The 17,515-nt window shown below is 33.5% G+C and overlaps 2 protein-coding genes across 2 annotated transcripts; both read right to left on the bottom strand.

Annotated features, from left to right (window-relative positions):
- Positions 1 to 11,981: 11,981 nt before the first annotated feature.
- LOC140431499 (uncharacterized) lies at positions 11,982 to 13,388 on the bottom strand. The gene has a single exon (XM_072519415.1). The coding sequence runs from the start codon at positions 13,386 to 13,388 to the stop codon at positions 11,982 to 11,984; it is 1,407 nt and encodes a 468-aa protein (XP_072375516.1).
- A 705-nt stretch (positions 13,389 to 14,093) lies between these two features.
- LOC140431501 (uncharacterized) lies at positions 14,094 to 17,024 on the bottom strand. The gene has a single exon (XM_072519416.1). The coding sequence runs from the start codon at positions 17,022 to 17,024 to the stop codon at positions 14,094 to 14,096; it is 2,931 nt and encodes a 976-aa protein (XP_072375517.1).
- Between the last annotated feature and the right edge of the window lie 491 nt (positions 17,025 to 17,515).

Here is a 17,515-nt window from a genome sequence, read left to right as displayed (position 1 = left end):
CAAATTTCATTAGAGCCGGAGTGTGATTTTCATTTATTAATTAAATAAATTGAATAAATAATAGAGACAGTTAATTTTGCGATCACTTAAAAAAAAGGAATTATAAAAAGAGCTTAGTTATAACACATATTAAAAATCAATGTAAAATAACATTTGGGTCCATGATAGAAAACAACTTCTCATATATTTAAAGTTAGTATATTGCAAATATTACAGGATTGATTGTTGTATAAAATTTCATTAAAATAAAGGACATCTCACATATAGTTCAGTTGAAATTCTATGTATTTTATTCAGGTCATATTACCTATCCCGATTAGGACGCCAATTGGAAAATATTTTGAATCCACGATCAAAGGTAAATCGTACAATTTAAATAGCCTGAGATTGTAATTAATTAATGCTGATTTATTGTGATTAATTGGAGATTAGTTCATTTAATAAATATAGACAGGTTTTTTCCTAAGTAAGCAATATAATACAATTTAAATAGCATAACAATATATATATATATATATATATATATATATATATATATATATATATATAATATATATATATATATATATATATATATATATATAAAATATATATATATATATATATATATATATATATATATATATATTGTGTTTTTAATTTAAAATTATTACTTTAAAATTTAAGAGAGAGTTATAGTTTTTTTCTCAGTAGTAATGACGGAAATCAAATTATTATTTCAAATAGAAGTTACCATAAAAGAATCAGAAATTAAATTAAACAATGAAGTGAATATAAAACAAATAACAAAGTGAATAATTCAAAACGAAACGAAAAAAAATTACAATAAGTGTTCAAAATGTGCACCATTAGATAATCTACATAATCTAAATCTTTTGTGTAAGTTTTGTCTTATTTTAAATAAGAAGTTTCTTTGGGCCCTAATTACGTTAACTCCCTCTACAATATTTTGCCATAACTCTTGACGGTTATTTATTTATTTTTTATAAACAAGTGACTTTAGGTAGCCCCACAAGTGAAAGTCTAGGGGATTTAGTTCGGGACTGCGTGCTGGCCATGGGTATACACTACCTCTACCAATCCACCTTTGAGGATAAATTTCATCTAGATAATTTCTAACTTCTAGGCTATAATGTGGTGGTGCACCATTATGCATGTACCAAGAGTTCCGTCTCAAATTTAGAGGTATGTCTTCTAAAAGAGTTGGTAAATCTTTTCTCAAAAAAATTAAGTTACGTTACTCCGTCAAGCCTAGTTGGTAATTCGAATGGTCCTACAATAAAATCCCCAAATATGCCACACCAGATATTTATGGAAAACTCGTGTTGAAAATGATGTTCTTGAAATGCATGAGGATTTTCTGTCGCGTAGGTATGGCTATTGCGCCAGTTAAATACACCCCTTCTAGTAAATGTGGCTTCATCGGTAAATAAAATTTTATTATAAAACATTGGATCGTCTAAAACTGACCCCATCAGGAATTTTTATAAAAATGTGCTAGTTGCTAAATGTTTGAATTTACTTATGTATCAGTGCAAATAAAGTGTGAAAAAAATATATTTTATAATTTTTGTGTCTTTGAATTTGTCTTCGTCGGATATAGGATAATAGATATTAAAATATGATGATAAGAAGATTAAAAGGCAATCTTAATATTATTTGTAGATATAATCTGTCAAAATAATTCACTTTAGTATGAATTTTACGGCCATAGCACACTGGCTACACCAGTTGTCGCTCGAAAACGGGAGTCAAGCTGTGTCTACCGGGGTCATACTTTGGATGGGTGACCGCTTAGGAACATAACATGTCATGTTATTGCCTTGCTGACTTTTTTTTATTTTCCGTATTATTTAAGAAAATTTTTAGGAAACTTGTGAGTATTAAAATTAGTTTAATATTTAAATAAAACACAAATAAACTGTTTAAAATATATTAATTTCGTTGAAGTCATATAATAGAAGTATAACTTCTTACCTGCGTACAAAGTACACACATATTCTTTTTTAATAATAGACTCGCACTGCACTTTGACAACAAATAGTAAACAAATTCGTACTTACGCCTTGACTTTGCCATTAAGTTCACAGCATACCTAGGTACCTGCTTGTTTTGCGAAAAACAAAATACGTTTATTTCGAAAACGGTGTACTTTTTTAATTTGAAACAAGAATACCTTTTTTGTGTAGAATTGAATGTTATTTCATGTTTTTTTCCTAGAATGTTTATACAGGGCGGACAAAAAAATTATGGCCCCATTAATGAACCAATGTTACAGTAGGTGGCGCCACCTAGTGTCAATGGTAAAACTAATATCATTTTCTTATTAAGCATACTAAATAATAGCAAGATACCAAATTTCACTTAAATCGGTTGAATAGTTTTCAATATATCCATAAAAATAATATAAAAAAATATTAATGAATCTCCCTGTAGAACGAAAACTAGCAACATTTTTCCTAAGCAATTTGAGCTCAAACGCTTTATTTTGATGTCAGCTATCACCCATTAGCTAATGTCCAATTAATTATGGGACACCCTGTATATCTGCCAAAGACATCACATTTGCTATTTTTGGCTGGATAAATGGAAATGTGTTGTAGAGTTTAATAGTTGGCCAAACTAAAACTGCATTAGGTTTTTTGATGACAAATGATGAATATAGCGTGATACCTGCTTTAACTCACTTATTTTACTTAATAAGTAGACCCATTTGTACCTTTCGGTGTTGGGTCGTTTATAATACAATTCATTAAATTACAATATTTTACAATCGTCTGAGGTGTCCTAGCTCTTAACGAACTTTCTCCATTCCTTCCTATTGGATGCCATCTGTGTTGCTTTCTGCCAAGTCTAACCCTTACTCTGCAGTATCTGCAAGATGTCACTGTTCCATTCTTTAATGGGTCTTCCTCTTCTGTTATTTCCTATTGGTTTGGCGTCCCACACTCTATTAACTTGTCTATTATTGTCCATCCAGGTTAGATGTCCGAACCATGCCAATTTTTTTTCCTTGATTGAGTCGAGTATCGGTTTGATTTTGAGTCTTTCTCTTATTTCTTCATTTCTGATTCTATCAGTTCTTTTTACTCCGATCGTTCTTATGAGGTATTTCAACTCTGCTGCCTGAATTCTGCTTTGATGTCTTTGGTTTAATATCCAATTTTCTGCTCCATATGTCAGGATAGGTATTGTTTTGTATATTGTCATCTTGGTCTTTATTGATATTTCTTTGTTGTTAAGAAATCCTCTATTTAGTGTTTGGAATAGTTTTCCTGTGTTTTCCATTCTGTTGTTAAGATCGTCCTCGATGTCTCCTTTGTTGTTGATTACTGTTCCTAAGTATTTGTATGAATTTGTCTGTATTATTTTTTGTTGGTCTATCATTACTTCTAATTGATCTTTCGTTCCTTGTTTTCTTGATATTTTCATTATCTGAGTCTTCTCTTTACGTTTAAGTTGTATTTACTTGCTTCTAGGTTCCATTTCTCTAAGTTGTATTTCAGTTTTTCTGCTGCTTCCGCAATTCTATATCGTCTGCAAATATACACATCTCGGCGTTTATCATTTGTATTCTGTTCCAACCGATGAAGTATTTCTTGAATGTTGTCTTACATTCTTTCACTATCTCATCTATTACATTTATGAATAGCACTGGGCTGAGGCTTCCCCCTTGTCTAACTCCTTGAGTTGTTTCATGGCTTTCCCATATATCTTTTCTTTTGATTAAGTCGAATGCTTTTTCCATGTCTATAAAGCTCAGATATATTTCTCTATTTTTTTTTAAGGCCTTTTCTATTACTTGTTGCATGGTGAATATATGGTCTTGTGTGTTGTGTCCTTTCCTGAATCCACTTTGTACGTCCTCTAATTTATGTTCTATTTCTTTTCTAATTTTCCTTTCTATTATGGTTTATACTTTTGCTGCTACACATAGTAGTGATATACCTCTATAGTTTCTTGTCTTTCCTTTCTTGTATATAGGTATAATTACTGCATTTGTCCATTCTCTGGGTTACTTTTCTCTTCCATATTAAGTTATATAATTATGTATAACAATTTTCCTTTTGCTTTTACTTCTATATATTTCATTATCTTCCTAGTGTTTTTCCAATCTTTATCTTTCTTATTGCTTCTTCCAGTTCTTCTTTTTCTATATTTTCTGGATTTTCCGTATTTCTCATGGATACTCTCTTGATGTGGCTTTCCTTCTCCATTGTATTCGCTTGATTTCCATTCAGTATCAGCGGGAAACGTTCCCTCCATCTTTCCTTTATTGTCTTATCGTCGTTTATTGTTGTTCCTTCCTTGTTCATTATTTGTTTCAGTTTCGTTTCTTTGTTGCTTCTTATGTTTTTCACTGTTACATAAAATAATTTTACGTTTTTTATGCTGTTTTCTTCCATTTTTTCTCCGAATTTTTCCCAACTTTTCTTTTTCTCTTTCTTAACTATCTCTTTAACTTTTGTTCTTTGTCTCTTATAATTTTCATATTTTTGTTGTGTTTTGTCTTGTATGTATTCTTTCCGTAATTTCTTCTTTTCTTTTATTTCTCTTTTCACTTCATCGTTCCACCAAGATGTTCGTTTCCCTCTGTTGTTATTTCTTCTAGTTCCACATATTGATTTAGCAGTTTTTATCGCATTTTTAAAATTTCCCCATTCTTCTTCTATTGTTTCTGTTATATCATGTTCATTGTCCATCTCTTTCTCTAGCCCTTCTGAGTATCTTATTTTCGTTGTTTCTTCCGTTAGTTTATAAAATTTTATTATTTCTTTGTACTTTCTGTTTATGTTCTCATTTCTTTTTATTTCTTTTCTTTTGCTGTTGAATCTGGTTTCTAGTAGATAGTGGTTACTACCAATTTCATAAATCCTTTTCACTCTTACGTCTCTTATCCAGCTCTTCTCTGTTTTTTGCACTATAGTATAGTCTATAATTGATTGTTCGTCTTTTGATTTGACTTCTCTTGTGATCTTGTGTATCCTTTTATGTTTTAAGTGTGTGTTCATAATCACCAGGTTATTGTCTAGACAGAATTCGAGTAGTAATTTTCCATTTTTGTTTATTTTTTCGTCCCCATAAGGTCCGATGACATTGTTCCATTTTTCTGCTTCTTTCCACACTCTACTGTTCATGTCTGCTGTGATCACAATTTTCTCTGTACAATCATTTATCACTTCTTGTAATTTGTCCCAGAACTCATTCTTTTCGTTTTTTGTTGCGTCTTCATCTGGTCCACAGCATATGATTAGGTTTGTATTGGTTTCCTCTGTATCCATATATACAGTGTAGGTAAAAGTTTATGGTCGGTATGGTAAAATTTAACAGGATATCTAACACAGATATAAAATCATATTTTCAGCGAATAGACAAAGATAACAATCATATTTCCCCTTGGTCTCCCCTCCTTATTTCTAGTAGATGCGTATTGCCCATTAGTGAGACAATTAGTTCCGATCGGAGATATTTTACATATCTCTGGCTCCGATCCACCTTATACCTGATTAACTAGAGGTGGGTCGTTGACATTTTTATCGGAACCGTTTTTCGTAAACTAGTAACTAGTTGATTGTTTCAAATAAGCGAGTACACAAATAAACATATTGGCTATTATTGTTTATGCGTATAAGTATTGAAGTGAAACAAACTAACGAAGGATATATTTATTATAACTTGAAAAATAAATTAAACAATACAAATAGTAAATAGTAGTTACATTTACATTACACATTATTAAATCGCGAATCGTCTACATTGACATTTAAAAACATAAGTTTTTCCAATTTTCTTGTTAACCGTGTTCTTCTTTTATTTAAAATTAAACCAGATTTTGAACATGTGTTCACAAGGAACAGATTTTGTTACAATACTACAATAATTTATGAATATAGTGGTTAAGTTAGGATATACATGTCAATCGTTTTTCCACCACTGTAATGGACAGTTCCAATCTCCGTTCAAAATTTTTTGTAGCTAATATAGCATCAGACAAATACATGTCGACTTCTTTTATATCTCTCGATACAGGTGTATGTTTAGATGAGTCATGTCCAATTAATTCATCAAAAATACACCATGGACTTAAGTCATCTTTATCAGTTTCTTTTTCTTGTACTGGTTGATTTTCATTAGTACAATCTTCTTTTTCTTTTTTTATAGAAGTAATCAGCTTTGTAACTCTTTCTTTTGTTTTTTACCTTCATTTTTATCAGAAAATCCCTGCATTTTAAATCATTATTTGTCATTTGCGAATCTACGGTTTCTCACTGGTAAGCCAACTAGTTGATGGTTGATTCAAAAAAACTACGTTTTGTGTAGACGTAAACAGAGGAGCAACGAACACTTTACGTTGACGAGAACGATTAGTTTATTTATCTGAGAGACTATTACAAAACTAAAAATAACATGCGACTCTTTCGGGGCAGTGGACAGTCAGGTTATCAGTTGACGTTAAAAATAAAATAAATAGGTATTCTGATTAATGAATGAGTTTCGATTTACGACTGATCTGAATTTTCGAAGGTGATGGATACTTCCATTAATAAAAATATTATTTTAGAACAAAAGAAATAAATAGATATGGATTTACTAAACCTATGCAAAGACTCGTTTCATCCGTTTTCCATAGTTGAAGAAAGAGCTTTTAAAACGTTTGCAGGGTGGATTCCTGGATATAAACCGCCAACAAGAAAAACATTGTCAGGTTCATTACTTCAGGAATGTTATATCAAAACTGAGCAAATTATTAGATCACAAGTTGTTAAAGAAGTAGAAAATATCTGTATTACTACTGACCTCTGGACATCTGGAGTAACTGAAAGTTCCATTGCATTAACAGGACAATATTTAACCGAAAATTTAGAATTTAAAACGGTTGTATTAGGCTGCTGCCATTTTTCTGGAAACCATAATTCAGAAAACATCGCTTTTGAAATTAGTGAAATTATTAATCAGTTGGGTCTAAAACGAAAAGTAAATTTTGCAGTAACTGATAATGCCTCAAATATGGTCAAAGCTATTAAAGATGTTTTGGAATGAAAACATTTAAATTGTTTTGGTCATACGTTAAATTTATTGGTGGAGGACGCACTTAAATGCTGTCGTGTACAAATAGATAAAATAAAAAGTCTTTTTTTCGACAATTCGGGAAAAACACATTTAAAAAAAGTACCTTATCTTCAGAAAGGCTTTTAAAGTATCAATTAAAACATAACAAAGTTCCCAAACGGCCAATCCAAGACGTGAAAACTAGGTAGAACTTCATCTATTACATGTTAAAAAGAATGACCGAGTTAGAAGAGGCAATTCGTTCCACATTGGTATTAGTTAATACAGACTTAGACTTAAAACAAATCTAAATAATGAAGACTGGATTATTTGTTCTCAAATTACCCAAATTTTACGGCCTTTTAAAGAAATAACAAGTACAATGAGTGGCCAAAAATACTTGAAGGGTAGTTCAGTGATTGTTATGGTACGCTGCCTGCAAGAATCTTGCAATAAAATTTTAGCAAACGGTAGCCTTACATCCATACTATCCGACGTAATACAATTACTAATATCGGATTTAGCAGAAAGATTAAAAGGGATAGAACAGAGTGGCACATTGTCATTATGTACATTTATGGATTCACGATTTAAAGTACAGTGATTTTCTAATAAAAATGCAGGTAAAAAACAAAAGAAAAAGTTAAGAAGCTGGTTACTTCAATAAAAAAGTAAAAGAAGATTGTACTATTGAAAATCAACCAGTACAAGAAAAAGAAACCGATAAAGATGACTTAAGTCCATGGTGTATTTTTGATCAATTAATTGGACATGACTCATCTAAACGTACCCCTGTATCGAGAGTCCATTACAATGGTGGAAAAACCATCGCCATGTATATCCTAACTTAACCACTATATTCACAAAATATTGTAAATGTGAACACATGTTCAAAATTTGATTTAATTTTAAATAAAAGAAGAACACGGTTAACAAGAAGTAAGGTAGAAAAACTTATGTTTTTAAATATCAATTTAGACGATTCGCGATTTAATAATAACGTGTAATGTAAAGATAAGTACGATTTACTATTCGTATTGTTTAGTTTATTTTTGTGTTGCCGAGATGAAAACCCTAAGAATAATAGTGGGCAAAACAAGAAGAGACAGGGTGAGAAATACAAACATTAGAGAGCAGTGCAAAATTCAAGATATTGTAAGATGGAGAAGGCAGCGTAAAAGGATGTGGTACAGTCATGTAAGACGAATGGATGAGAATACTCCCAAAAATTGCCCTAGAAAATAACTCGCCCGGTTCAAGACCTCCAGGAAGACCACCTAAAAGATGGAGGGATAGTTGGCAATCTACCTCACAGAAAATTAACCAGAGGCAGCTTCAGAATTAAACAGATCGAAAGATCTCCAAAAAGTAGAAGAAGAGAAGAAGAGTTTATTTTTCAAGTTATAATAAATATATCCTTCATTAGTTTCTTTCACTTCAATAAATGGACACATAAACGATAATAGCCATTATGTTTGTTTATGTAGGTACTCTCTTACTTGAAACTACTGTTAAACAATTATAGTTACTTGTTTACGAAAATCGTTTTTAAGAGCGTAGGCGCAAAATTTCGGGCCAATGCTTTTTAAATGCATTCATTTTTTTCGAATCCTGAGAAAACTAACAAATTTTTTGAAAAATTTAAACGCATAATGAAATATTACATTATTACCGAGGGCCGAAAGTCCCTTAGAATAAACAAAAAGTTTTTTTGAATGAACTTTAACTTATTTAAATAAAAATTATAGGTTTTCATCTAAGTTTTCAGGGACTTTCGGCCCTCGGTAATAATGTATTCTTTCATTCTGCGTTTAAATTTTTCAAACATATTTATTAGTTTTCTCAGGATTCGAAAAAAAAAGAATGCATTTAAAAAGCATTGGCTCGAAATTTTGCGCCTACGCTCTTAAAAAACGCCAACGACACACCTCTACTCTTACCTGTGTCCCTACTTTGATTTGGTGGTTTGACCTCACGACACGAGATGTTGCCAAATAATTTTGTATGAAGTTTTTTTAAATTGTGGAGTTATATGCAGTTTATTATTTTTATTGGAAATAAGGCACAATCTGACTTTAAAATAAGCTTATTTTGATGTTTAGATTTTTAATTCGGAAATCGTACTTAAAATACGAATCATTAATAAATTTTATTTATATAAAACGATTTCCGAAATGGAAATCAAAATGTTATATTACACTTATTGTAAAGTAAAATTGTGACATATTCCCAATAAAAAACAGTAAACTGCCATTTAAATCCATTTCGCCCAAATTTGATTATCTTAGAACATTGTTCAAATGCTAAAAAGACAAATAAAAGACAGTCAAATAAAACCAATGTTTGGCAACGTTACACTTCCCCTTTTTTATTAAATCCACTCATGCATGTTCGGCGATTTAAAGGGAGGACCTAATATACCTCTCTCTTTTTAAACAGGTGTTTCTCACTCCATCTCACGTAAGGTCCATACCGACCATAAACTTTTACCTATACTGTATGTCTACTCTTAGTATACGTTGGTTGTAATATATCCAATTTTTTACTCTGTTGATACTGTCCTTCTTTATCATGTACGATACTCCTGCCTGAGCTCTCTTCGTTTCTTCCACTCCACTGTATATTAGTAACATCCCGTTTTCTAATATTATTGATTCTCTTCCTTTTTTCTTTGTCTCTGTTATAGCTACTATTTAAATGTTCTTATCTCTAATTTCTTCCCCTAGTTCTATTTCCTTCCCATTTATACCTCTTACATTCCATGATGCCATTTTTTAAAATTGTTTTGTTCTTTTCTGTGTTTAAGTTGTACTTCAATTTGTTTTCCTTCCCTTTGTGTCATTATCTTTAAATCTGCTCATGTCCCTGTTCTGTGCCTGTTTTGTTTCTTGGTCCGTCATTATGTTTTCTTCAGCTAGTTTTTTGAACAAGTTGGGTCTGTATTGTATGTTACTTTTTCTACCCGGCTTGTTTTTTGATTCCATTTCCACTTAATGCCTTCAATAACTATGAAACCATATCCAATTTTTGTCCGTTTCCCATTAATCTTTTCATCTGCTGCTGTCTTCCTAAGGTTTCTTTGTATTTCTATCTCTTTTAATGTTAGTTCACGTTCTATATAATATACTCTATGTTGCTTATAGTTATTAGGTTCTCATAAGCCTCTCATTATTAGGTTATTTTTCTTCTTTTCTTTCTGCCATGCTTCCAAGGTTATTTTTAATTTATCTATTTTTTGTTTCATCGTTGTCATTTCTTCCTTTAGATTTTCATTTTCTCTTATTATTTCTTTCATTTGCAATTTGTATTCACTATTTTCCTTCCTAATTTCTTCTAGTTTCTTAATCATTTTACCCATTGTATTTTTTATATCTTCCAGGTCCTTGTGTTTCATTTATTATCGCTTGCTAATTGTCTCATTAATTCCATCATTTCGTTCTGGCTGCTGGTTCCATTCGTTGATGGTTTCGACCTGTCTGGTGTTCGGTTTACTTTTTTTGCTCCTGCTAAATATGTCTATCTCCTCTTTGCTTTTTCTTTTACCATCTTTATTAACATTACCATCCGCCATTATTCGAATAATTAAAGTATTTATAGATATAAATATTTGTAACGGTTACGGATCGCGACTAGCGCTGCACCCACCTCAACAGTTATATCTTAGCAATTCTCGATCCTAACCAGTTTCGACTTCTGCCGCTTGTAAATACAAATACAATCAATATCAAAACAACAAATAAAAAATTCAGCCTTTATAATAATTCTGTATAGTTTTGCCTAAACCTGAATAACAGACCTATTGTTTTTGTTGATAATTATTATAGTTTATCGTTCTTAATCACCGGTCTAGCGCAAAATGTTCAACTCGTTTCGACCACTCAGAAGTTTCACTTTTATCCGTAGGACAATTAAAACTAACTATTAATTTATTAATACAGTTCAAAACAGATAACTGATTATTTACTTACATAAAGGTCCTTTTTAATTACACTTTGCACTATTTTGTATGCAGATTACACTCGAAACCACCCAAGATTGGAATTTAATTTCGGAGCGACACTACACACGTCCAACTCACTACCATGAGTCCAATAAAAATATCCACCTGCTTTAACACTACACAGTATTATGTATTTTCTTTCATACTTGAAAAGACGATACTTTGAGATGGTAAATCTTTCTTTTTGTTGGTTACTGTTTTGTAGAAAACTTAATGAGGTCGCTGGTTAAATGATAATCGATAAATAATAATAACGAAAAAATGTAATTCAAATAACAATTGGCAGATTTAATATCTTATTGTCAATTCTATAGGAGATTCACTTACCTTTTGTCTGTAGTTGGGCCTCGCTCGGAGTCTAAGATCTGAGGGTAGAAACGGGATGCACACTCGATGCAGGTTTGCTTGCTTCTGTACACGATGAGAGGTTGTTGTAGAGTGGCCGATCATACCAAACAAAAAATGTATGTACGCGAATCCATTGGGGTGGTTCTTCTGTTCTTAGGACCTCCGTGAATAGCCGTAAATTAAGCTTAAAGTGGCATTTTAAATTTTCTACACAAAGAATGGGTACGTTTCCTTAAGAACTCTGAAGTGTTTGGGTTGATTAATGTTTCCCAAAAACATGTTGTTTTCAGACAAGTGAATTCTCAGAACTTGACAATAATTAATCAGCCAATTTGAGAATTTAAAGGATGAACTAAAGCCATATTATACTTAGCTAATATACTATGATTGAATAAAAGATTTAAAACTAAATAAGGTCATATTCTGAATATTAAAAATAAAATATTTAAATCAGTCTTGATACTTTTCCAAACATTCTCCGCCCCAAAACGAATGTTTTTAAAAACAACTACAATGATAAGGATAAAAAACAAACACTTAACTATTACTATAATAACAATAGAAATGAAGAGAAATATAGTTGTTAACAAATAGGTAGTGGACAGATCTTGACCACCGGACGTTGTAGGATGCCATCTGAAGCTGTCTTCAGACTAACAACGCGTACAATACCGTCGGTGCCGTAATGCAACTCAATGGTTCTGGCCAATTGCCAGCGAAGAGGAGGCTGTTGTTCATTTTTTATGAGGACTAGAGAACCTTTAATGAGAGATGGGGTTGGACTATGCCATTTAGATCGCTCTTGAAGAGAATGAATATACTCTTTAGACCATCTTTTCCAAAAGTCCCCTCTTATCCTTTGGATTAACTGCCAACGATTCAGACGGTTAATCTTTAAAGCGCTTAGATCTGGATCGGGAATTGAATCCACTAAAGGTTCAAAAACTAAAAAATGACCAGGAGTCAGTGCCTGCAAGTCATTAGGGTCAGAGCTTGCTGCACACAAAGGACGAGAGTTAAGAACTGCCTCGATTTGAGTCATAAGAGTATAGAACTCTTCATAAGTCAAAATTTGTGTACCCAAAACACGATACATATGGTTCTTGAATGATTTGACCCCAGCCTCGGCTAACCCATTAAAATGAGGGGCACCGGGTGGATTAAAATCCCAGGTAATAGAAAGAGTCTCAGCAGCAGATTGAGCTAGTTTAATGATTTCGTTGCTGGCTCCCTTAAAATTGGTACCTTGATCACTCCTAATGGTTAGGCACTTACCGCGTCGAGATACAAATCTACGAAAGGCAGCCAAAAAGGACTCAGAACTAAGATTTGAAGTTACTTCCAGATGAATGGCCTTTGTACTCGTACACACGAATACACAAACATATCCTTTATATGTTTTTGCACCTCTATGTTTGGACATTAATAACGAGAATGGTCCTGCAAAATCCACACAAACAGACAGGAAAGCACGTAACGGAGTAACTCGGACAGTTGGCAAGTTTGCCATAAAGGGGTTGTAAGATTTAGGTCGGCATCTAAAACAACGAATGCACTTCGACAAACAGCGATGAATGGAACTTTTCGGAGACAGAATCCAAAAACGTTGAAGCAATAAATAATGCATAGCCTTTAAACCAGGGTGCAGATGCGTTTGATGAGTCCATTCGATGATTAAATCGGTGAGACGATGAGTTTTGGGTAATAGCAATGGATGTTTTACATCAAAAGACAACCGAGACTTTTGTAATCGACCTCCTACTCTCAAAAGACCATATTCATCAATAAAGGGTGCGAGTTTACGAAAAGGTTTGGGTAACAGCGAATTTTGTTGAATTTTGAGGAAAATATCCGAAAAAACGTCAGCTTGTACGTGCTTAACAATGTATCGTAACGCAGATTCCATCTCTAAATGACTGTTCAGGGAATCGAAAGATGCAGCATTGTTTTTTCTTTGAAGTTTAGCCACGAATTTTAAGACGTAAACCATGACTTTCTGAATTTTTATCAGGGATGAAAATTTTGAAAGTAAAGTAGAGATGATATTATCCGAAATGACCGGTATCAATGATAATACAGTGGGCAATTTTTCTTCTAACATTTCCGTGGAGTGGGAGGAGTGAAAATTAAGTTGAGAGGGCCAACACTCCCTTGACTTCGAAAGAAAATCAGGACCACGCCACCAGAGTGAAAATTGTAGTAGTTGTGCCGGTGTCAAACCACGACTAGCACAATCAGCAGGGTTTTGGTTAGATGGCACATAATGCCAAGAAGAACATGGTATAAGTTCTTGTATGTGTCTTACTCGATTGGCAATAAAGGTTTTCCATTTATGCGGAGAAGAATTAACCCAAGTAAGAGCAATCGTGGAATCCGACCAAACATGAATATCGGAAAAAGAAAAGATATGCTTAAACGACTCTTTAATGAAGGCGACTAGATCCGCCAGCAATACAGCTGCCAACAGTTCCAATCTTGCAATAGATTGTGTCTTCAGAGGAGAAACTCGACATTTAGCACACACAAGTACAGTTTCAAATTTATCAGAAGTAGCCACAACTGTTGTAGCAGACGTTTGGCCCTTAAAAGACACGGGGAGATGAAACCAAGAGGATCAAAAATACGACTAATTTCCGAAAGAATAGCCCGCTTTGTACAAGTTTTGTCAAGGGGACAGTAAAAATAAGAAAAGACGTCAGTCGACGGGTCCCATTTTCAGGCCTAGCACCTTAATAACGGAAGGTTCCTCTTTATCAAACGAACAAGATGTCAGAATATCGGAGCCAAAATCTTGGAGTAGACTGGGATGGTTGCTGGCCCATTTGCCTAGCTCAAAACCCCCGAGCTTTAAAAGTTGAATGAGCTCTAACTGTAGTGAGCGGGTAGATGACAGAGAATCACTTCCTAATAGACCGTCGTCAATATAAAAATGTCGCGTTAAAGCTTGTGAAGCATTAGGGAAACGAGACTCTGCCGACTCAGCTAACTCTTGTAAGGTTTTTAATGCGAGATAAGGTGAAGAAGAAACACCGTACGTAACAGTACGTAAAAAGTATTCTTGGAGAGGTTTAGAAGAATCCGACCTCCAGAGAATTCTTTGATAATTCCAAAATTCTCTGTTTACGTTAATTTGTCGATACATTTGCTTTATATCGCACGTGAAGCAGTAACGAAAATATCGAAAATTAAGTAAAAGCGAAGAGATGTCCTTTTGAAGCTTAGGACCTGTATATAAAGTATCATTGAGAGACACACCTCGAACGTCACGTAGACTGGCGTCGAAGACAACACGAATTTTGGAAACAAGAGACGAATTAACAAGTTGTTTTTTGAAAACTGCGTGATGAGCAAAATAATACGAGGTAGGCGATTTAAAATCGGATTCAGGAACCGGGACCATATGTTGGGAAGTAATATATTCATTCATAAACTCAACATATTTTTCTTTGAGATCCGGAATTTTCTTAAAACGATTCTCTAACATGCAAAAACGACGATATGCTTGAGAATAAGTATCGCAAAAGACAGGATTGGGTTGTCGAAACGGTAGAGGAACAGAAAATCTGCCTGTTGACTCTCGGAAAGTAAATGCCTTATAAATATCTTCACAAACTTGATCGTCATGGGACAAAATGACAGGTTTAGATATATTTTCGACTTCCCAAAACCTTTGTAAAAGACTATCTATGTTTGTATCCATAGACGTATGTAAAGCGGTAAAATTACAATTTGAAAGATCCGTAGAGACTCGCCCTTGTAGCACATAACCGAAAATGGTTTCTAAAGCGACAGGTTGGTTTGGTTCGCCAAGAATTCGACCAGACTTTAAAAAGAGAGGAACTAATTCAGCACCTATCAGCATGTCTATCGGACCGGGTTGATAGAATGTGTGATCTGCTAATTTCAGATCACGTATATGAATAAGATCGTGAGGATTGATAAATACCTTAGGTTGATTTGAACACACCTTTTTCACAATGATTGCGTCCAACGAGAAGATCGGGCCGTCACGATCACACGGTTTAATATGACAGAACGTGGTACCCTGAGTGGTACACGTCGACATTCCGTTTAGACCTTCCACTGGGATTGATAAATTATTACTGGAAAGACCTAAGCGCCGAAAACAACTATCTGAAATAAAATTAGCCATCGAGCCTGTATCCAGTAGGATACGAACTTTCTGAAAATTACCGTAGACATCTTTAATGTGTATCAAACATGTTGATAATAATACAGACGAGAATGTTAAACGTGATTGTGTGGAAAGGTTAGCGTTTATTAGAGACGTCGGCGCAAAACTAGACGTTGAGGTTTGAGGCGTCTCTAATGTAGGGTTGTGATTCTCATTAGAAGTTGGAATTTGAGGAGGCGGTTGACTGAATAAACAAGATTCGTTGGAACTTGGGTAGAAATGAAGAACAGTGTGATGTCGTGATTGGCAAACCCTACATGTTCCCGAAGAATTACAGTTCACGACGGGATGAGATGTACCCAAACAGTTGAAGCATAAATTATGGCGTTTAACTAACGAGATACGTTCTTGCGTCGTTTTAGCGAGAAAGGATGAACATCTATATAAAGGGTGAACATCAGAACACAAGACACATTTACCCCCTTGATAAGTTACCTTCGTTCGATTGGTGGCACTGACGAAACTAGATGTAAACGGTTTTTTATTAGAATGATGAGCAAATGATCGCGAGTGAGACTGGGTAGAAAGGGTTAATGAATTAAACTGAACAGATTCCAAAGCTATACATTGTCTTTCTAGAAATGAAATCAATTGCCTGTAAGTGGGAATGTCACAGCTTCGACTGTTTTCTAATTCAAAATCTGTACGAGTTTTATTGTCCAATTTGTTCGACAACATATTGAATAATAGGAAATCCCATTGCTCAACCGGGAAATCAAGAACACGTAAAGCAGCAACATTTTCCGTGAAAGTATTTAAGAGGTTTCTTAAATTAGAAGAAGTGGAATTTTTAATAACCGAAGCGTTGAAAATATCGTTATAATATTGGGTAGCAAGAATTCGTTTATTCTGATACCTTTTCCCTAGAATCTCATAAGCAATCTGATAATTTGCATCGGTCAGGGGAATGCCTTTAATAAGAGCCAAAGGTTCTTGACTAATAGACGTAATAAGAAACCGGAATTTTTCTACATCGGACAAATCGTGATTGTGATGAATTAAACTGTTAAATAGGTCAAAGAAACTAGGCCAATCTCGAAAATTGCCGGAAAATGTGGGTATATTAAGCTTTGGAAGTCTAACTGAAGGCCTTGAAGATTGTGCATTGGAATGTGAGGAGATATTCGAAGAAGAAGACGAATCCCTAATTAAAAAATCACTCTTGATGGATTTTACTCCGTAGTATGCCTGATCGGCGGCCACCCTAAACTTATCTTGCTCTGAAAATTCCTCATCGGTTATTGATCCGATGATTAGATTGTGAGCTGTATGGAATTCTTGGTAAATAGCATCGATTTCCTCTGCCCTGGCTAAGAATAACGATTTGACAGTATCATCCCTTGAGGCTTGAATACCTGCCTCATGGGCTTCCCTCAATCTAGAATACGCTGTTTGACGCGCCAAGTTGGCTTTGTTTATTTTGCTGGACATTGTAAGATAAAAGAAACGAAAAAGAGGACAATGCAAACAAAATTAAGCAAATCGAACACTAAAGAAATGCCTTAGATTGAAAGAAGAGAAATGCTCTTCTTAGTTTCAGACAAAATTCTGAACAAACAAGTGAAGTATCGATAAAAAGCTAACTAACGAAAGGTATAGCGACAAAAGAAATCAAAAGAACTGTGTTTAAATTATTATGCAAGACGTAGAGAATAAGTTGGAAAGAGTGATAAAAGTAGAATAAAAATAATTCATAAAATCAACACAAAAAAAAATGTAAAAATGTAATACAACGTTAATAAATCATAAAAGTGATATATATGAATAATTAATATATGTAATATAAGTCAAAATGTGTAATATAAAAGTACCTATTGATATTATAAATTATAAAAGTCGAAATGAATTTAAAAATTGTTACGTAAATATGACCAAATTTAATCATGTAAATTAAATTTAAAAAGATGCCGAAGGACCGAATT

Source organism: Diabrotica undecimpunctata, unplaced genomic scaffold (assembly GCF_040954645.1).
Source record: "Diabrotica undecimpunctata isolate CICGRU unplaced genomic scaffold, icDiaUnde3 ctg00001255.1, whole genome shotgun sequence".
NCBI classification, from domain to species: domain Eukaryota; kingdom Metazoa; phylum Arthropoda; class Insecta; order Coleoptera; family Chrysomelidae; genus Diabrotica; species Diabrotica undecimpunctata.
Note: the sequence above shows the minus strand (reverse complement) of the source record. Positions and strands in the feature narration are given on the sequence as shown.